General features: G+C 38.5%; 1 protein-coding gene and 1 long non-coding RNA gene across 6 annotated transcripts; one reads left to right on the plus strand and one right to left on the minus strand.

The window, feature by feature from the left end:
- Positions 1-1599: 1599 nt before the first annotated feature.
- Positions 1600-21092, minus strand: LOC109643886 (dual specificity protein phosphatase CDC14AB-like). 5 transcript variants are annotated; one of them, XM_069511104.1, is made up of 15 exons: positions 20696-20731; positions 19055-19145; positions 10493-10654; positions 9243-9318; positions 8997-9089; positions 8817-8896; positions 8482-8548; positions 8107-8169; positions 5916-6003; positions 5517-5747; positions 5003-5141; positions 3588-3795; positions 3158-3240; positions 2511-2648; positions 1600-2429 (listed from the first exon to the last, which is right to left on the minus strand). In XM_069511104.1, the coding sequence occupies exons 4-15, from the start codon at positions 9282-9284 to the stop codon at positions 2381-2383; spliced, it is 1281 nt and encodes a 426-aa protein (XP_069367205.1). In that variant the 5' UTR covers positions 9285-9318; positions 10493-10654; positions 19055-19145; positions 20696-20731; the 3' UTR covers positions 1600-2380. The 5 variants fall into 5 exon arrangements, with proteins under 5 accessions (XP_069367205.1, XP_069367202.1, XP_069367206.1 ...); XM_069511101.1 differs by lacking the exon at positions 10493-10654 and having other exon boundaries at positions 20696-21090; XM_069511105.1 differs by lacking the exon at positions 20696-20731 and having other exon boundaries at positions 10493-10563; positions 19055-19137.
- LOC138405074 (uncharacterized) lies at positions 10662-15820 on the plus strand. Its single transcript, XR_011238755.1, has 2 exons — positions 10662-14722; positions 15414-15820. It is a non-coding gene; the product is annotated as an uncharacterized lncRNA (long non-coding RNA).
- Positions 21093-23132: the final 2040 nt, after the last annotated feature.

Below are 23132 nucleotides of genomic sequence, written 5' to 3' on the forward strand. Positions count from 1 at the left end.
TGGCCAAATGGATAATTTTCTTCTCAAAAACACATTTTGTTAAATATATACTAACTCTTTATTTCAAAATAGAACACATCTTTCTCTGCACACACTAACTTTACCAAAACATTGGAAATCTGACTCAAAATGAAATTATTCTGTCAAAGAATAACTCTTGTTTTCACTTCACAAGCATGCAGTCAATCAAAGTAAACCAGGTTTCAAAATACTGGCTATTGCTGACATTACAAAAACTGCATAGACTTTTATGTTTCAGTTTTACAGGTATTTGCATGCAAAACATCCAATCCACTGTGTTTACACAAAATGTCTTGGTTGGGAACTGTATGTACACATGTAATGTTCACATTCAAAAGCATTCCAGAAAAAGTCAGAAAAAACTGGAGAAATACTGTTTACAGTATGATAGAACAGAAAAAGTTTTACAGTATTGCTTACAGTGAACAAAATATCCATGAAACACACAAGAGCATTCTGAACAAAAAAACAACAGCAAGAAGCCCAGATAAAAAGGGGGTGAACTAAAAAAAGCACAAAATTCTTGTATCTAATCTGTGCAATCTTCAGGGTTAGTGTAAATTCAATTATTCAATTGTTTGTTTATTATCAGCTGAGATATATTGTTTTAGAACTGATATCATTGCAGACGAGATTTTTAGACTGTTTGGAAAATTGTTTTTGCCATTGTGGAATGTTGTGTGTTAACATTGGTAAATAATACGAAAACAATCCATAATTTTGTTGGGCGGTATAGTTTGTCTGTTGTGGAAAGCATTGTGGAAATGTGTTCACTGACTACATATTGTGTGAAAAAGACATGAAATGTGTGAATTGTATGGCCACAAAAGGCCGATGCTGTACTAATTGTGTTTAGAGTTTTGAAAATGTGACCACTGGTTGGACAAATGCTTGTTAGCGACTGAAAAAAACTGTAATCTTCTTATAATAAGTGCAGTTGCAGTTAAGAGTTACATGACCTTGTTCCACTCCACTGTTGATGTTATTGTTCCATTGTTTCCATGGGGTGTTACATTAAAGGAGGATACAGATGAAACACAAACTGCATAACATACAGTACACACCCATACCTTCACTTACTGCTCACCATGAGCTCAACCACCACTGTAAAAACCTTAGTTTTGAAAAAAGTTGAAACTCAGTCTGTTAAAACAGCCGGAGCTGTGTGTGAGAGCCACTCCCTGACATCAGAGTATAACTTATGTATTATATCAATAAATTCTTGCTGGATGTCTAACATGGGTAAATATCTTCCTTTCTTGCAGGTGACCTAATGAGAATATACCCACCTATCTCACTAACACCTTTCTTCAGAATCAGACTCAGTACATCATAACATCATTCTCTGTTGCTCCATCACTACAGGATACCTGACACAGTAGTAGTGTGCCGTTCTCTAGAGTGTGAGAAGAACACATCTTCACATGCAAATACCCTTCATAATAGCTATACCACAAATGTCGACAAATACAAATACTGCTTTTTAAGGTTCTTCAAACCCAGACTATTTCAGACTCAAACTTGAATAGAATTTGAAATAGAATTTCAATGGTTAAAGTAGACTCCAAACCACCCAGCTGTGGAAAGAGAAAGATAGACTTTTATTCAAACAATGTGTGACTAACATACATTTATAGACACTAAGCAGCTGGAGAGGATCAACTATGATGGATAGTTGAGTAAGCCTGTGCAGATTTGATGATTTTAACAGAATTTCTGAAGAGAGAGTTCTGTTGACTAACTTCAATTGCATTTTATGTGTTTTTTGTCTGGACAATGTTTTTTAGTATTGTTTTATGTTGTATTAAGATAAATGATTATGAATGAACATTTCAACAGTATTAGGAAGAAGTGTCGTGCTTTAGGGGCCACACTGTACACCTATGATTGGATTTTGCCAAGCTAACTGAGTAGTAGATGGATGAACTAGTGAAAATGAAGCATGCAAGTATGAAGCAACTGAAATTCTATTCCAAGTGCAAGTTCACTCACTTTTGTCTGTTTTCTCCTATCTGACAGTTTAGTTTTTATCATGTTTTTATGTTCACATTTTAAAGCCTGCAATAATTTCATGTAATTTCATAACAGACATCATCCCCAGGCTCATTGTTTGTTATCGATAAGAGGATATGGTGCCAGTCCTTAAATCACATGGTTAAAATGAACAAGGACCCACAACCATGATGTCGCACATTCACCATCTTGAAGTTGACTTTCTTCTGTGAATCCCTGTATTAAACACTACACTATTACTGTGAGAGAAAAAAAGAGAGGTATCTCACGACTGATACACTTTTTGCGGCCTAGACAGCCACAGCATGTTGGTGGAGACCTGGTGTGGTTTCTGACATGAGTCATGTCAGTGAATTTTAGCCGGCCTGGTGCTGAACAGACGGAGGCTGAAGGGGCTGGGGAGAGAGACACAGAGACAGGGTGTCACACTGCACTTTTGATCCAGATGACTGAGTTGGTGAAAAAAAGACACTGACCTCTTGAAATGAGCGACAGAGGAGGAGGAGCTCCGCACAATCTTTTTTGAGGAGGCTGAAGAGGAGAAGGAGAGGGGGGCTTTGGGGGACGTAGGGGGTGGGAGGATCGAGCAGAGAGAAGCCTTTGACAGGTTTAACCTGAATAAAAAACACAACCATGAATAATGGCTTTATATGATCATGATGACACACAAAAAACACTTACTGACATACAAAAGTAGAAACTTTTATTCACAGTAACATACACACAAAACAAAAATAAACTGTACAAATGACTGCCTTCCCGGAAAGAATAAATGAGCACCTTCATGACGTCTGTCTCAACGATGTTTATTTGTACAAACTGTCATACTTCACCCTCCCACTAGGTGTGCCTGGACCTTCCACCCTCTCAACGTTTAACCCTTAATTACTAAGACTTCCCTGCCTCCCTATTCTTGTTTCTCATTCCCCTCATCTGCTTAGCTATTTATACCTGCTCCTTAGACTAGTAGCTGATATCTCTCTGTTTCCTTTTGTGCTGTCCCTGCTATGGTCTCCTATTCCTGTTTCCTCTGTGAAGTTACCTGTTGTCTCTACCTGCACTAGCCCCACTGTGTCCTCCATTTGTGTCCTCCACACACACACACACACACAGAGCAGTGTACCTTGAGGAGGATGAAACTGATCTCTTTCCCTTCAATTCTCTCAGTTTGTCTCCCTGTGTCAGATTACTTTCTTTGCTGTTATTCTACACAAACAAACAGAGAGAGGGGTGGGGGGGGAGTATAATCAATTAATGATAAAAAGATAAATATAATGTAAATCAAATGTCTATTTATAGGTTAAAATTCTTCAAAGTCAAAGTCAGCCTAATTGTCAATTTCTGCAATACATACACAGACATATTGAGGAATTGAAATTGCACATACTCTTGGTCTCCCCAGTAACACAAATTTAAGTAAGAAAACAGTAAACACTGAATAAAAAACGAGTCTTAATATAAGAAAATATTAGAAAAAATATTAAAGAAGTATAAATATAAAATATATACTATTTTGTGCAAAAAAGTAGCAAAAACGATAAACATCCCCTGACCTCATCCATGCTGTATGAATTGTAGAGGGTGTTGTTGATTGACAGGTCATCCATGCTTGAGATGAGGCAGGGCATGGTTTCCTGTTTCCCTTCCTCAGAGTCAGGGCCATGAGTCTGCTGACGCTGCTGCCAACGACTCAGCCTCTGCTGAACCAGTTTCTGTTTGGAGCGATAGACATCACCCTGGACCCACAAACTGTGCTGTTTCCTACACACATACAGAAGAGAGACAACGGGCCATTCAACCAGAAAAAAAACCTGTCTTCCAGCATATAACATTTTATCACCATTTTAGTAGCACTACGACAAATCACCTAGTAAAAGGAAATTCTTTTGGAAACAAGCAAATAACCTGCAATACACTTGCTTCCCTCACAAGATGAATGATATTCAAGATTTTAAACTGAATGAGAAGATGTAAAACTAGTCGTTTTAACCATGTAATTAATTAACTTTTTGTAAACACACACACACACACACACACAACGTCTCTAGAAGGAACCTTGAACCATTCGTATTGAAGAGGGCCTGATTGTGGAGCCAGAGAAAGGTAGATTTTGTTTCCTAATTAGAAATAATTTATAATAACACATAGTGGTAATTTTAGCCTCAGCTTATCTTGCTCTACTCAGCTGGTGTATTCTTTTATTTTTGTGACAATGCTTAAAAAGGAGAGAAGAAAGTGAATGTTGAGGCAACGGAACCATGAGATATCATATATTATATATTATATAGTATAATAGAGTATTGTAAACATGTGTTTTGATATATTTGCACTAATTCAAGCTGTATACATTTTTTTGGTTTATTATTTTATAATTTTCATTTTATATCATTATATTTTATATCATTATCACAAGTTGTCTTCTTAAGTGGACATATGAGAAAATATCTTTGGAAAAGTTGTGTTGAAAAAAGTTTTTTATACCAAAAGACTATCAAAAACACTTAATAAATAGATCCGGATTGAGGCTGTCATAATTCATGCATGAAAGTGTTCAAATGCATTTCGTATCCATAATGTATCAAAATATGATTTTACGCTGATTGCATTTACACCAGGTATTATTGTCTCAAGTATCCACATAAAGATCTAACTGAAACATGCTTGCTCTGTCTAGCTCACATTAGATCCGTCAATATGCTTTTATCAGACAGAGTAAAAAGCAGATACTTGGTCTTGTCTTCACCCCTCCCTTATGTGTTTTGAGTGAGGTATAGCTGCTGCTATCTCACTGATTTGAAACAGCAGCTCGTGATAATTCTTTCCACCCATGTCGTTTTTGTGGATTTTATGTGGATTGACACCACAGATGCATTTACACCTATGCTGACTTTGGTCACAATCCATCCTCAATGCATTTACATGCGTGGTCTAAAATGGTTAAAACACATATAATGGAGACCTGACTCACTCCTCTAAGAAGTTCTGTTGTGGGCCAATGATGGATCCAGGCCGGCAGATTCTGATCCAAGCAATGGATTCAGCTGCAGTGAACCGGAAGTGCTTCATCAGGTGGCAGCCAATGAGAGTGCCTGTACGGCCCAGGCCAGCTGTGTTTGGATGGAGTGTTTAAAGAGAGAAGGTTTAAGTTAAAAGTTATAGGCGGAAAAAAAAAAAAAAAATTAACGTTCAGTGTGTAAGATTTAGGAGAAAGGGATCTATTGGCACAAATTAAATATAAAATAATACTTGTTATGTTTTCACTACTGTGTTTCCACAGATTCTTTTTCACTTTTGGAAGGAGAGAGTAAGGTGAGGGGTATTCAGCTGCCACATGCAATTTCACCACTAGATATTACTAAATTCTACACATCTAAAGTTACAACATACTATTCTATATTTTGTAAGACTTTCCATCTTTTATGCAGAAGAACTGTCTTTAATTGTGTAAATAAATAATGAAACACATAAACATCCACTCCTACCTTTACAGTGCACTGCCACAGCCCCTTCATTGCTTTCACACACATGCAGAAAGCGCCTGATGATGAGATCAGAGGGAGTGGTCCCATCCACGAAGAAGAGATCATGGTGGTCAAATCCTGCATCCTCAAACCGCCTGCTGTCATATAACTTCCTGTTTAAACGGACCACGGATGTGATGTCATTTTGCTGAAAGTATGCAAAGTATGCTTCTGGTGCATGGAGAGGATAACCTGGAAAAACAATCAAGATGGACTGTGATTTACTGGCACTCTGTTACAGTTGTATTAATTAATGACATGGGACATTGCCATTCAAATAATTAGTATCAGACTGATCCTGGGTGGACAGTGTATATACCTGTGCTTTAAAGGGAAGGTTTTTCAAGGGGCTAAACTCACCATTCTCTATCTTACTGCGAGGGTGTGGGCTGCTGAATGCCAAAATCTTCCCTGGTATGATCCAGTTCATATCCCCGTTCTCTACACGCTAAAGCCATGGGGACAACAGAGGGAGACGTGGTGGGTGAGAGAATTATGTCAAAATTTTAAAATCAATACAGGTGTTACTAAAATATGATATGATATGATATTATTTCTAACAATCAATAAAACTGAGCTAGAGCTGTGTTTGAATGATTACTGCATATATTTTTTCTAAAGGACCACTGGTAAGATTTAGCATTGTCAAGTTTTAATACAAACAATGACATTTTTAAAAGTAGTGTGTGTAACATGTACACTGCATAACAATAGTGAAAGGCTTGATATGATTTTACATATACAATAATGATCATTGTATAAAATTGCATTGACACAAAATGATTTCCCTTCCCTCTGTAGGTGTGTCTCATGCCATTCAGGTGGCTCTGCAGAGGTAAGGCCAGGAACAGCTCACCACCCCACCTGCAGATCATTCTGCCACCACCTGCATGCAATTGGTCATCACATTCAGTATATCTACGCTAGTTACTCTCCCACTGATCGCCAGATTGTTGCCTACACTACAGTGGTAGAATTTTTTTCAATGTGTTATTTGATCACTTCTACTAACTTCTTCTTGTGCCTAAAGTGGATAACTACTGTCCGGTTCCCCCTCCTACTTACCTCACCTGCCAAACCTCCGAGGTAATCCTCAGCCATCCGCCATTGCCTCTCAACCCTCAACCGGTTTCAATAAACGCCTTTCATATAAAATACATGACATTATTTTTTTTTAAATGCGGAAAGATTGAATACAGGATTCATTATTTCTATCCTGTGCCATTGCTACAGTGTTTTTACTTGATAAATGTTTTGAATGTCATCCCCCACTGAAAACAGAGATAGCATGAGATGATTATTTCACAATGATGTGGTACCACAACATCAAGATGATTTGTGGATGTGATCATGAAGATTTATTCAATTGAAGCTGTTGATTTCACATGTAAATGTCAGTGTTCTCCAGTGAGTCCCACTCACGCTGAAAACAGCTGAATGATGTCTTGTGTCTTTGACAGAGCTTTGTCGAGTCTAAGAAAATAACCTGGCCATAATTATGCAATCAGAGTTGGTCTTGGAAATTATACATTTATAAATAAAGAATGCAAATAATGGTAAATTAAGGATCTAGCATTTTTTAGAGCTTTATTCATATTAGGGAGCAAAATCATTCTATACTATATGCTTTTCAAACCTTTCATTTTCATTCTATGTTTGTCACAGTTCATCTCTGCCTCACCACTCTGCACCAGCCTGCTTCAATCTGTGCTCTCTGCTCTGCTCTGGCTGCATTTAAGCCCCAGCTCCACTCTCACTCATTGCCAGATTGTTCTCGATGCTTGCACCAGACTCTCCAGTGTTTCTCTGATCTCCCGGTATTGACCCTGCTTATCTCTGAACTTCCTGCCTGACCGATCTCCTGGTAATCAACTCAGCCTTCCGTACCCGACCACGATCCTCGCCTGTCCCTTTCAGGATTCTGCCTGTCTGCTCCCGTGGCTATCCAGTGATTACCTGATTCTGCTCTGCATAGAGAGTGTCACTCTCGTCTCCTCCGTGGCATCCTGCAGTTCTGTGGCTCTGACAATAAAGTTTTTTACCAACGATACCCGCCTGTCTTTGTGCTGCTATTGGGTCCAAACCACACCCGTTACAGTGTTCAGTGTACTATGGTCATGTAAATGTGTGTGACTTGCTAGTATCTTTTAAGAGCAGGCAATGTCACCCTCGCTCAGGCTGTTTCATTATCATTGAGGGTGGCCAGGCTTTTGCTGCTATGGCCCCTCAGCTATGGAACTTCCTGCCAGAAGAGCTCAGGTAGGCAAACCCAGAATCTCCTTATGGATCTCTGGATCTTTATCAGACTCAGACTTGTAAGGCCTACTTTATTTATATATTTTTATGTTTTGGATTTGATTTATTGCATATGTTTTATTGTAAAGCACTTAACTAACGTAACTTTGTTTTGAGAATTAACTATAATTTATAGTGTATTTATCATATGTAATATTAATGCAATATATGGTGAATTGTTATTATTTCTGTTGTTGCACACAGTTACTTGGATGTTTTTATGGGCATTGTCAGTTTATGATATAATCCTCCTCACCTCATAGTGTTCATAATCCTCAACATCGAAGCTGTCAAAGTCCAAGAAACCACACAGTAATGCCTGGAGGGGAGAGGAGAGGAGAGAGAGACTGGCTGTAGTAGATAAAGTCTGATACTGTGATGTAACTTCTCTCTGTATGACCTGTGTTTTTTTCTCTTTAAACTTTTGTAAGAGCAAAGGTTTAAGAATAAGCACATAATAGTGAACAGAAAGTATCTAGTCTCTGACCTCTGTGCAAACAGAGACTACTTTTTCAGGGCAGCTGTTGTTTTTTTCTCTGATGAAGTAGTTTTCAAATGTATCTTACATCAGTTTATAAATGTACTAACTGCTCTACTGTGGTTAAGTCAGTCATACATCATTGTTGTTTACCTTGCATATTGCTTTTAAGCAGTCAAGCACAGAGAGGTTGAATGAGCACTCTCCTACTGCAGCATCCCTGTTGGCCACAAACACACACACACCATTATTTATATATGATGATTGACATCAGATGTTTGACAAAACAGCAAATCTCAGGTTTTCAGGCAGATTCTGATAGTCAAACAACTCCCTGTTTTACATATAGTGTGTCAAAGCTGTAAGTATACCACAAAAGACTAATTTCCTTTTACAGTCCAGTTGTAGTGTGTTTTTGAAGAGTCTCTCTCTCTCTCTCTGTCTGTCTGTGTGTGTGCGTGTGTGTGTGTGTGTGTGTGTGTGTGTACCTGAATGGCAGATATGCTGTGTTGTTTCCTGAGATAAGAGTCCTGTAGGCTTCTTCTGGACTTCTTTTTAAATAGATAACCTGCAGGAAAGAGGCTATACTGTATAACAAATAATTGATAGATGGACAGACATTGAGATGGATGGAGTGATTATTAATTAATAAATGGAGATATATTTACAGCGTAGGCACCAATAAGGACAGCTGCATTTGCTCTTTTCTTCTGGTCATAACAGGTAAAATGAACCAACTTCTTCTTGGATATTGTGAAAGACTGATGTGATAGAACAAAGTCAATGCCAAATCAATAGTATTCGGTAAAAACATCACTGTGTACATGTCACTGCTCAACATATTACATGAGACAAATATGCACACTGCTTAGATTGCCTGAATAAATGTTGTGCATGGGAAAGTTCTGTGTTACCTTAAGCTTCTTATTAAGTTTGCAGCAGTATCTGTACAGCATGGCCAGGTTGAGGGGCCCAAAGTCAGCGTAGAAACTGCAACATACAGACACACATTATTCACACAGCTATATAGGCTGATAGTATCAAATAGTGTTACCTTCACATATAGGGCAGGATAATCATGACAGATGAAGACTGACAAAACTGGCCTCATGTTGTTCTCTTTTCCAAAAAGTTAGTGTGGAGGTGAAGGGGCGGAGAGAGCACCTTCACCTGCACCACAGAGGATCAGTCAGCACAGGTGAGAGCTGTTAGCTGATTGAGCCTCAGACTTGAAAAGGCAGCAGCAGAGCTGCCTCGAGAACACACTGGGGAAGAGACTGGACTAGCCACTGAAGTTGAGTGTTGGTGTAAGTCTCAGTTGGATATTAATAAAAGATGTTGATGAGCACGCAATGGGTGGACTGGTTTGTCTCTGGCTGTCGTGGTGGGAACCCCGTGGCATGGTCGACTGCCACAGTTAGTTTTTATTTTCTGTATTTCAGTCTCACACTATGATCACAGTGAACACTATGGGTTGTTAAATTAGAGGACACTGCAAAATCAGGAGATCCCTGAGATGAAGAGGAAGTTTAAGTTTCACAGTGGCAGACTGTGGATTTTTCAGTATATCTTTTGAAATGTTTTTCCTTTTAAGGCAAAAAGGATCCACCACATTAACGTAGCAGAAGTAGGAAATGTCAGGTATGTGTGAAGATAAAAAAAAAAACTTTTAAAATTTCCAGTCATTGACTCCAGTAAATGATCTGAATATTTCTTCCATAAGTGCTTCTACAATCACAAATAAACATCTAATTTACTGTTGATTATCATAGACCAGTGGAGCACACGCCCTGGTGTATTTTCATAATCTGCTGCTGCTAAGGTCATTAAGACAGTCTGAATTTGATATGTTCAGACTGTAATGACATCCTATTAACATCCTGGATTTTGCAGCTTGATCTCAAGGGAAATTCTTACTTATGCTATTTGCATTGCAGGATATAGCTTATTTCAGCTGTTCCATGTCATTGAATGTGTTTCTCCTTGTTGTACTTAGCCAATTTAATCAGCAATGGTGTAAAGGGTGTGGTTTGGACCCAATAGCAGCACAAAGACAGGCGGGTATCGTTGGTAACAAACTTTATTGTTAGAGCCACAGAACTGCAGGATGCCACAGAGGAGACGAGAGTGACACTCTCTATGCAGAGCAGAATCAGGTAATCACCGGATAGCCACGGGAGTAGACAGGCAGAATCCTGAAAGGGACAGGCGAGGATCGTGGTCGGGGACGGAAGGCTGAGTTGATTACCAGGAGATCGGTCAGGCAGGATGGTCGGAGATAAGCAGGGTCGAAACAGGGAGATCAGGCAGAGAAACGCTGGAGAGTCTGGTGCAAGCATCAAGAACAATCTGGCAATGAGTGAGAGTGGAGCTGGGGCTTAAATGCAGCCAGAGCAGAGAGCACAGGTGAGTGGAATTGGCTTGATGAGAGGGGTGTGTCTGATTGGCAGATTGAAGCAGGCTGGTGCAGAGTGGTGAGGCAGAGATGAACTGTGACAAATGGTCTACAATTGTGTTGAGAGACTGTTATGTGGCAGGCACATGCAACTAAAAAAAAGCAAAAATTTCTCTCTAGTGATCTCTACACAGCATCCTCTGAGCTCATACAGAAGAATTTGTAAGGTGGAGGCAGTTGAGCAAAAATGGACACATGGTAGTGAAATAATTAAGTTTACTGAGCAGGATATCAAATGAGCACATGATTGCAAATAATGACAAATGTCATGGAAATAGTACTAGCAGTAATAATCAATTAATAATGTTTTATTAAATCCACTACATTTCCATCAACTTGATCTTCATCTTCTTCCCCTTCTCTTTCCTCTTTCACCCCCGTCTCCCAATCAGGTGCTTACCCTGGTAACCTCCGCCTGTCCAACCAACTGTCCCCTTGACCCCATCCCCTCTCACATCCACCACCTTTTATTTTGTCTTAAAAGTGTTTGATAATAGCACTGTATATGTTTCAGGAATGTGTACTCAGTAAACACTAGTAACCAGAATGATGCACTACTGACTATCTGAGCACAAGGGCAACAACTATTGATAATTTACATTATTTTTCAATTGGCTGAGTATTATTATTTTTGTATATATTATTTTGATTTAGTTTTCTAAGTTTATTTTTTTAAGTTTGTTTGTGCAGTATGCACATACATGTTTATAATTGTTTATTGATTCAATAATTAACTACTATTTCACAAAGAACTATCCTGCAGTTTGTGTATAGTGGGAAGGTTACTGAAAACTGAGCATGGCATCGCGCAACCCCACCAAGAATATTTTTCACCAGCCGCCACTGCTGCCAACATTACTGCAACAACCCGCTCGTGTATTCTCCTGATGTTGTGCACTTTCCCTTCTCACTCAGAAGGCAGCTCAGACTCTGGTAATCTCAAACCTATATACAACTGCAACTCCCTCCTGGCTGGTGCAGCTCATCCAGAATGATTGATTAATAGTTTTGCTTAATTTCTATTTCTATGTCCTCTGGAAGCCTTTGAGGTCAGATCTTTGAAAATGATGCTAACAATTCACCTATTAATTAATTAATTTGTTTAATGTTGGTGTTTATTTTTACTTACTACACTTTTTTACACAGTTCATGTGTTTACAATATATTATATCATCTAGACTTGACTATGTTTAATGTTATGTAGCCACCACTGAATATTTGATTTGTAACAATCAAAAGTGAATAAAGAGAAGACACAACATGAATGGGGCTTTTACATTTCATGGGTTTTCACAGTAATTATCTGTCAGCCCACCTCTTTAATGTCTCATGTTTTTTTGAGTAAGATTCAATAGTTTCATGCCTCCTCCCCCACACTTCTATAATGAATATACGCATACTTTATAAACAGAAAGAATAAACTGCCTCCTGCTTTCATGTGTTCCCATAGGTATATTCCATAATCTATCAATGGTTTAGTGTGTTCATGATAAAAACTGATTTTTAATCCAAAAACTGTATTTAATCCAACTGGCACACTCAGCAGATAAGTCTAAAGCCTACGGCAGCTTTAAATGCACAGAAATATGAAAAAAGACAACCATGGATTTTAAGCTATTAAAACCAAAACAATAGGCTTTTATGTTTTCTCAGGTATAAAAACATCACTTTTTAGTGCATTGTCATTTCAATTTGATGCTAATGGAGGAAGTACCAGGTCAAACACTATGTGCTGCAGACCCTGGAGGTAAAAATGGTAGACTGCAATGATTAAGTGTCCAGTCTGACTGGTGTCATTCTGTATTTGTCCTAAATCCCTTTCCATCATAAGGCCACAGCCACTGATCTCATCTTGACCTACATCTTTCAGTGTGATCATACACTGGCTGAACATGTGTAGAGCTCAATGGGCTTCACTCATAGGCTCATACTCAAATGAACAAATCTCTCTTTCCTCATTAGCCTGCGTTGATTCATCCCATTTAGGGTACAAGCCTAAGGACTAAATGTCCTGATTCATTCAGAGAGAGTGGCTTACTTCCAACACAAGCAATGTTCTTGTTTTAACAACAAAAAAAATTAACACTTTATATTAGGGAACACATATCAAACATTAACTAGTTGCCTATTAGCATGGATATTAGAGACATATTGGCTATTCATTAGTCATTATAAAGCACTTATTAATGCCTTATTTTATTCTGCAACTACTCTGATTAACAGTTTTCCCTTAATAACCTCCTAATTACTGCTTATTGGTGGTAAGTAAGGAAGTTGTTGTACATGAATTACAATCAAGTGCTTGGATATGTTCACTTTGTGTGTTCCCTAATATAAAGTGTTACCAAATATTATTCTGAATGGACTACAGATCCAGTAGTTTGGTCATATCATTAAGGATGGGGAAAAAAGAGAAAAAGGGAAAAGTACACTAATCAGCCAAAACATTATGCTCACCTGCCTGTATGCTGTTGGTCTGACCCAGTGAGGCATGGAAACAAACCCTTCGACTTTAACCACATTTCCCAACTTTTGGGTAAAACGTGTCGGAATATACCAGTGATAGGCATAATAAACACATTGTCAAATGGTCACAGTTGGATTAGGTTTAGATTGAAAAACTACTTGATCAGGATTAGGTGGAAAATAACTCCTTCCGATCTTTGGGACCCTCATCATCACAGTGATAATAACAAACATGTGGTTAAAGTTGGGTAATGGTCTGGAGCACACCATGAAACTCAAAGCTCCAACCAGTTTTCAGTCCAGGGCCCTTTGACCTTGGTCTTTACAACTGCCTATTTCTTTCAATTCCAGCATTATGACTATGACAACAAGCTGTTCACCTACCACCTTATACATATACCACCTTATACTTAGACCTTTCACAAGATGATCAGCATTATTTAATTCAATTCATATGAGTGGTCATGATGTTGAGGCTCACTTGTGTGAGGAAGATATTTGAAAATGACAGAAGAGAGGAAGATTAGGATTAACCATGACTGGACTAAATCCTTGGCATGTTAGACACAGAGTATGATGTCCCTCATTCTTCAGAGACAGAGAGCATCTCTCAGTTTGTCTATTAACACCATCTTCATCCAATTAGCCCCATATTGCACTGTTTTGAAGAATCTGCATCTTATATATTTCTCCACTCATTTCTCCACTCCCTAAAAATATCTTTGTTGATAATGAATGATAATGTTATTTATTTATTTATTTATTTATCATTCATTCATTATTATATAAATTAAAGCTGTGGTAATTAATTATTTTAAAATATAGGACAAAATGGTGAATATTGAAGTTCTTTTCCATAATTTAAGTTAACTACCATTAGATGTTAGCAGGTGTTAGCGGCTACCAGTGGATGTTAGGGATAACCTCAGTTGTACACCTTAGTGTCATCAAATATTTGGTCTTGTAATCAGCGATACAGGCCAAAGTTGAGGGTACGCCAAGCGGCAACATCCCGGGCTGAGCGCTGAGGCCAATACGGAAGTGCAAATAACTGCAGTTCACTGGGTGGCCACTTGAGGCTGGCTCCAAGAGCCAGTTAAAAAGCCAGACTTTAGAGCAGAATTAAACCTGTTTACAGCCTGGTTCAAAAAACGGTTTTAGTCTCAATCAGTAAGTTCTTCCTCCATGACAACTTCCTCCATGACTAACTCGCTCGTTTAGATAATATAGAGGTTTGAAATTATGAATAATTATCACTTGATTGACACGTGACGTCACCGTTAGCTCTTCACTCTGGCTGTTAGCCTGAGGTCTGCTCGGCTTCACCTGAGCTAACAGGCTAATCCCCGTCACCGAGCACGAGCGGAGTCTGTGGGGGAGTTTTCACTCACATGTCGGATGAATATCATCGTTTGTTGTTCGGCTGATTGTCCTGGCGGAGAAGTGGAAGACGTCTGTGCTGCAGTGTCTGTGGTGAGTAAAGTACTGTCTTTGATTTACGTGTCAGTAGTGATGAGCAGGTATCATTGTTACCTGGCTGGTTAGCTTAGCTCCGCTAACCTCCAGGCAAGATACCAGCAGTAATGGCGATGCTAACGGGAGGGATGGGAGTTATTAACCCGACATGAAGCGTCCACACAGCGGAGAGAGGAGCATTAGAGTTCATGGTGATAAATCTTTTAAACTGAAGGCGACTGTGTGTTTAGTGAATGAGCTCCACCAAGTCAGATATCTAACGTTATGTAAAGTTGTTCAGCTCGCCAACCTATTTGGCTTGACTATGTTACTGTGGGTAACTTCAGTATTAATGTTTTATTAGATAATTGTTTCAGAAATAACGTTAGTGCAGCTGCTGCAGTGTGAAACTTGTTGAGCTTGACTTTATTTATGAATGAACAGTTTACCTACCAGGTATAGACCTGTTTTCATAACTTACTAACAATTAAAGCAAATTATTGCACATGATGCATTACATTATAAATGCAATACTTTTAATGTGAAAGAACTCCATACTGCACATTCATTGTAGTAGACTGTTTAATCCCAAACCATATTCAGATACATATTTGAATATCCACAGAATATAAGGACACAGACTTTGTTTGAAAGTAACACTTATCTCTGCAATAATGCCATACTTTTATGTTTCCTGTCATTTTATTAGGGACGGACGAACCTGAGGGACACAGCTGTGCTGACCGTGTTCTGTCTCTTATGGCAAAAAAGAAAAGACAACACTTTTTATCTAAGGTTTATCAAATCAGAAAGTAAAAGATGAATATTGTTGTGATAGTGTTAATTTTACCAACCATAATGGATATAGAAATTGACTCAATATTATTAACATGTTGACCAGCCTGAAGCTGCCGATCTCCACCTTGTTGCTGCTGCCACAGTGGATTCTGAGGACATCAGGTGTTGCAGTGCTTCATGAAATGAAAAAAGTCATGTTAAAGGATGTTTTATGCTAAAATCATTGTCAAATCTGTAGATATTAAGGAACAGAGGAGAAACATGATAATTTACAGATACTGTACAATACAATAATTACAATAATTTTGACACATGTAATATCAGCTGTGTTAAGCAGCCAAGACGGGTACCTACAGTTTATTCTGTGTTCAGCAGGTGGAAGCACCACAAATTTCAGCCAAACTGATGTACTAAAAGAAATAAACATTGTATAAATATATAAAATGTCTTTCTACCACATCTGTAATATTCAAGGGTGATAATCTCTCACAGTGCTGTTGATAACAGTCCACTTCAAGTCCCTCAACTTCTCACAGTGTTAAAACAGATACATATATAATAAATATGAGCACTGTTTACAACAGTGGTGTGTGGAGATTATAATCACATCTAAACTGTCATATAATTACACATCTGCACTGAGTCTAATTCACTGTGAATTCATAACAGGCTAAAAAAGAGGTTGTAATAGTAATGGCGGTTATACAAGTCTGTATCACATGCAGCTTATTAATATTAACTTATTAAAATTACAATCAAATGACAAAACACAACTCTTTACTAAAGCTAGTTAACTTGCTTCAAACTTCATTAGATGTGTTAAATAAACGGTGAATTACCACAACAACATCAAAAACCACTTGAGGCATGTAAGTATATGTGGTATGATTATAATAATAAATAAATCAATAGGTTTTGTTGTTGTAAAGTTTCAGTGTAACTTACCTCTGTTCGGTTCGATGTTAGACCGCGACCATCCCGGAGCAACAACACCGCAGTGATAGCCGGTTAGCAGTCGCGGGTAGTATTTAGCCTAGCTCCTTAGCCTGAGCTAAGCAGGTAACGATGAGCTCTGTGGGCGTGGCTCAGTTGTCAGTCTTCACTCGGCCCGCCTAGCGTCCACACGCGCGCCTCCTTTTTGCCCATATATGGGTTAGCCCGGAACTAGGAGGAGTCAGGCCCCGGCAAGATGGCGCCGGGTGAAACGCCCAGTACGAGCCTCATTTTCACTCTTCAGAAACCAACGGGTGACGTCACGGACACTACGTCCATCTTTATATACAGTCTATGGGGTACGTTGAGGCTTAAGGTAAATCTGTGGCAGTACTGTGAAAGGCATGTGGCCCACTCAGTAGATCAGACATCATTACCTCTAGGTCTTTTTAAACTAAACACTGTCCCATTTTAGAACATAGGACAAGATAGAGAATATCCCTCGTATGTTCCAAACCATTAATTAATGTCTATCACAAGTGACATATCTTCCCTTGTGTATCATCAGATGTTTTGGCCTTTTAATCACAAGACACCCTCTTCCAGAACCACAGCGTTCTGCAGTGTGTGATGTTTCTTTTGTGGTCTTTGAACCTGATGGTTGATGTTACATGGAAACCCCTGCAGCCAACCTCCACATGGCAAACAACTGATTTCCAGCCATGTAGCTCTGTGCCAAATGCCATGTCTGAATACTGGAGCCTTTCTGTCCCTCTCTGTCCCTGATGAAATTAATATTCATGGCTTTGGAGACATTTTTTATTTGAATAACTTTATGATAACAGGGTCTCATCAGCAGTGTTCATTGAAATATTATGTGAAGGACACTAATAAGACTGCTCCACTTTTTGAAGAGCTCGTAAACAGATTTTTCGTTGTTTTAAGCAATCAATAAAGAGCCATTCTATTCTAGTGATTTCTTTACTGTTGTTTAAATGTTTAGTGTAAATTATTATACTCTATACATTGGACTCATAGTATCCCATAATTACATTATGCATATACATTATGAAAAGTAGTGTATGGTCACTAGCCAAGCAATATATACCATTATGCATTGCACTCATGCAGAATCAAAGAAAAATGGCTGACAGATGAGAGGAGAGAGAAACTTGTGAGCAGTCTTACAAATGTAAGACCATTTCTTTCATGCTTTTGACCTAAAAAAGCATTAAGACAAAGTCTAACTGGTAAGGGTCTTGAAATTCCCCCTGCTTTATAATTTGATGTCATTTTTTGCATGTATATTTTGTATTTCTCTCAATAAAGCTAGCGTGTCAAATATAACAACAAAGCAACACCATCTTCATCATGATGTAACGTGGTTACACTAACTCTTAGTTTGTTTTTGTTTTTATGTTTGGTTCCATGTCTCATCACTAACTCTCCTGTCATTTCAGGGCCTGCCTTTCTTCCCTGCCATGCAATCATCTCATTTCCCTCACTTGGTTTTCCCCACCCACCTCCTCACCTGCAGTCCATTTGCTCATTAGTTCCTCAGTATATATATTCCAGTCATTTTCACTCGATCCCTGCCAGATTGTCTTGTGTTGTTTTTTGCCAAGCTCTCCAGTATTTCCACTTTTGCCATCTTGTTCTGACCCTATTTCGCCTTCTTGGACTTCGGATACCTGCCTGCCCCTTGACGGATTTGTTTACCTGATTTTGATCTCCTGGTTTTGACTCTGCCTGATTCTTGGACTGAATAAATGAATCTTCCCTTGCAACTTGCCTGCCTATCGTCGTGCTATTGGGTTCTCCCTTGCCAGCACCAGTGATTGTGACACATGACCACACTCCATTGAATAAAGTCACTGAATCACTGAATGATCAAATTAATTTCAATAATTAGGTTAGCTGACACCTTTTCCTATATTTTCTATAGCAAAGCAATAATTTTTAACGACTTACAAATTTATAAGACTGTCCCTGAAGCAGAGGCAAAGTTCTATAATGTTACAGTTGTGAGGCTTGTTCTCCAGTGGTCACCCAGAAATTAACACTGCAGTATAAAAACACACTTTACTCCACTCTTGGACAGATAGTTCTGTTCAACTCAGTGTTCATGACCATGGCAGGCTTTGTGGTCAGAAGTGTTTATTTCCTTGTCTTTATGTGGACCTCTGTACCTGGCTCACCGCCTCCAGCCACATCACTTTGCCTCTGCCAGCTCCTTGTTTGTCTGCCTGCTCAACTCCTCCCATCTCATCCCTGCATCTAGATCCACTTTCCCCTTCCGCTCACTCCACTCTGGCTCAAAACTCAAAACTAGAGGCAGATTGATATGGACTACTCCTTGCTTTCATATCAGTGACACTAAAGGCCAGTATTAACCACACCACAAACACTTGAGCAACATTGGTTTGCATAGCACAGGGATAACAGACCAGACATCACTCATTTTACAAAATATTTAGTATTGCTAAGAGTGGTTGGTTGAGATTACCTGATGATTCTCAGTCAGGTATCTATGAAGGATGTAATAATGCTGTATAACGACAAAGTCTGAGCTGACTGACAAGCGTTAATGTGATCCAGCTGCTTCACATAGACCCTTACCTCTCATATATGAAATCGTCATCTGTGCTGAAGTAGTGTGTATTTGCTGTGTTCTTTGGTTTTACACGAAGAGCAGCAAAGTACAGCCGATCTGTGGCACAGACAGGCAAGCAGGCAGACAGACAGACAGAAAGAAAGAAAGAAAGAAAGAGGGTAATTACATTATTGACAGGTTTTGTGCGTTCAGCCGTGTTTGGCCGCAGAGCAGATCGTCAGGCATACTACTTAGCAGAGAGTAAATAGGGACATAACATTTAAACTTGTAACAAATGGAACACATACATTTCCATGTACATTATTTATGTTGGAAGTTGATTATCATTGTGACTGAGCAGATCCCACTGAGACAGTGTAATCTTTCATTTAACTCTGGTGCCAAAGAGCATGTTTTCAAATATTGTCACCTCACTAAGCCCATTCACACAACTTCTAAGGCTATTGTTCTACTACAAAATATAATTGCTCATGAAACCTCAAAGACTGAAGGACCTTTTAAAATGTGGGTGCCACTAATGGCTTCATAAATTAATATTAACTAATTTAGTTATTATCTTTAAAAAGGCCATTAAAAGAACAACCTTTGCATTTCAGTTGCCAGGTTGTGACAAAAGAGAATCAATTTGGCATACAGTTTTAACACTTAAATTCATGAGGACTACCTTGCGCTGGTAAGCATATGAGTCACAGTTCATGTATTAACTTTATAACAGTAGATTTGATGGACTGTCATGCAAACAATTTTCTGAACACATTTGATAATTTAAAACAGAAATACTGGCCTCACCCTTCCCTTCAAACCATGTAGTGGATTAGCCATAACAGACTTTAGGCAATGTAAAGATGAAAGTTCCTTTCTGGTGCCAATGTTTAATTTGGGCTACTATAGAAACACGATGGACTCCTTTTCTTCCCATTTCTGTTGTTAGTGCCACCTAAATCCTACACTCTCAACCTTTAAAACAGATAAATGAATCAATAAAATACCATTGCTCTTACTGAGTTGTATTCAGTTATTACAATTAATTATTTTAAAGTCTGAGTCCCCCACAAACGCAACAAACCACCTGATAGGTGTGGGCTACCGTAAGTTAAGGTTTAGACCAATGGAACCCATTAAATATAAGCAGAATCAGCTAGCTGTATACCCATTATCCTCATTGTGTGCATGGATTTACAAACAATCGTTACTGTTATACTTATAATAGGAGTTATTTTTGTATGGTTCCTGTGTGGATTTATAGTTTTTATTCATAATGGATTTTGAGGATAATGTCATTGTGAATGAGATTCTTTTGTAAACTTGTTTAACAGTATAATTACCATTAATCTTGATACAGTAAATGTTATCCCTGTGTTTAGATTTGAATGAGTTTACACTCAGAAGAAGTAGGGTTTTTGATTAATGATTGATGAATTGATGAATGAGTTATACAGTTAATCAGAATCAGAATCAGAATCTTCTTTGTTGCCAAGTAAGTAACAGGTTACATACGAGGAATTTGACTTGGTGTTGTTAGGTGCAAAGTGGTCAATAAAAAAATATAATAAAGTAAATATACATTAAATACTCGTAATGTACACACATTGAAGGTATCCTTGTGACATTCGTTATAAGATACGATAAATAAGTGTGTCACTTACCTTTAATAAATTCTGACGCACAGTAAATCTCATAGTCCTCTGCCATCTGACTCACTTTCTCCTCCACTGTTCAGATAACATGTAATTACAAATAGTCCTATCCCAGTCTATATGGAAGTGAAACTGTTTTTCTTTGGGTCATCTGAGGCCATGTCATACCAGGTCCACTGTCCATATTCAGTGTTTCTGTCATCAAATTACTATGTCAAAATAAGTATTTAACTGACAAACTCCAGTCCTCTGTCCCCACTGAAAAGGCTGTACACCCCACAGTGAAAAAGTCTCCAAAGTGAAATCCAGCCCACACCTTCCAGCTCCCCTCCCTCAGTTGTCTAGAGACTCTGCTCCAACTCAATCAGACCCTTCACGTCAGAACTGAGGACATGAAGCAGGCTGCAGAGTCGGAGAGCGTGTTAATCTCTCTGTTGCACATGCTCTGTCTGTGGCCACACACACAACCATAGACATGTACCTGTAGACGGTAATCCCCCTTTTCGCGTTATGACTATTTATATAATACATTTGAACGTTGCTATAAAACATACTATTTCCAACTTTGTGGTTACATTTGTAGTGTTTTCTCTGTTGTTGTTTCTCCATAATAGTCTATGAATGAATTCTTGCTCATCTAAGCTATTTGAATTAAAGTAAGACCATACCTACATAGTATTGTAGGGCACATTACAGTATTTCCTTTGAATGCCTTACACTGCAGGCTGATTCGTCTGTCCAGAGGAATGTAGCTTGCCCCTGTCACCCAAGGGTGTGGAGCCGAAGGCCCATGTGCCAAGAGTCTGAGCTCTCAGATTGCCAGACTGAGCAGTGAGTTTCAGCTATATCTGCAGTTACATCACACAGTTGTACAAGTGTCTGAGATGGTGATTATACAATAAGTGTGAAACAAAAGTCAGTTATTTGTAGAGACACTAATAGGCCTAGTTTTTTTTCAGTGAAGTGGTACAATGTGGGACAACACATGTTGGGCAGGGACTCAATTGTCAGTATGCTGTAGTCATTTAATACAATATATACTATGTATGTTATAAAGCCATTTCCATCATTATAAACAGATGTATTCAAGGATAGCAGACATATTGGTTGGAGTTCTCTTTTCATTAGGACATCGGACATCGTGGGACTAGTGTTAGGCGTCAAAGCAGTGGAGATTCTTTTAACTTCAGTCTGCCAGAACCAACAGGTGAAACTTTTATTTTGACCAATACCCTGGCTAATGACCAAAAAACTGTCTAATCCATTAACATACTCATCTGCCTAATCTGGAGTTTGTATTTAGTGCTACTGAGCAAATTAATGAACACTTTACATGTGCAACATACACATTTAAGCATGTGAGTACTTTAACTAAAACTGATGTTAGCATTTACCTAAAATTGCCACAGTGTCATACAGCCTTAAAAGCAGCCAACTTACTCAAAGGGTCAATCAGTGTAATCTTTATACGTCAGAAGAGAGCACCAGGAGACATTTATAAAGCCTTCATAAAACCAGACCACAAACAGATTTTTTTTTCATTCCTTTGGTAGCCTAGGCTCTAATCTGCAAAAGGAAGGATAAGTAGGATAAGTGTGATAGTGTTAGATGTTGAAGATTAAAATATTTTTTGGTTTCATGTTTATTTTATGTAGGTACTTTCTGATTAAATGGAGCAGCATGTAATAAAACTTTGTGACGCTCAATGATATCATATTAACTTAATCTTTAATGCAGTGACCTTACATTCTGTCTAACTTCAAACATGCACTCAGATCTTTGTGTGTGGGATGTAGTTCTATTCATGGATTGAGCTTCATCTCTTCTTGTTAGCCAATTAGACATCAGATTAACAGAGGGTAAGGGGTGAGCAGGGTCATAGCTGGGGACACCCACAACAAGACCATGACACACAAGATCCTAGTCATGGTTTATCATCAAAGATTTTCAAGCTGAAACTCAAACTGGGGGGAATCAACCAAAAGGTTTAGGTTTATGTTATAATAAATGTATCAAATGTTATATAATATCAAACTGGTTGTAATTCCAGCTTTTTATTTCATTTTGAAATGCAGGGGGGGGAAAAAAAAACTACCAACGGCCATGCTTTTGTTGAGGTTTGCCTTAAATGAAGAGATGTTATGTTGTTATTAAGGTTTATGTCTCAAGTTGTAATTCTGCTAATGAAACGCTGCTCTCTGCTGTTCATCCATATAATAACATCTGTGGCTGCTCAGTTACACCTCAGTCTTTCACATGCATTGTTTTATTTGTAACCTCTATTACAATACTAACACACATCACCACGTCATTATTTTTCTTATATCACACACACATGCGTGGAAGAACCATGTTCAGATTACCTAAGATGGATGTGAAAAGTCTGATCTGGGTCTGGCATGAAATAGAGAACTATAGATTTAACTTAAACTTAAACTTCCTTTAT

This window comes from Paralichthys olivaceus, chromosome 16, assembly GCF_024713975.1.
Source record: "Paralichthys olivaceus isolate ysfri-2021 chromosome 16, ASM2471397v2, whole genome shotgun sequence".
NCBI classification, from domain to species: Eukaryota; Metazoa; Chordata; class Actinopteri; order Pleuronectiformes; family Paralichthyidae; genus Paralichthys; species Paralichthys olivaceus.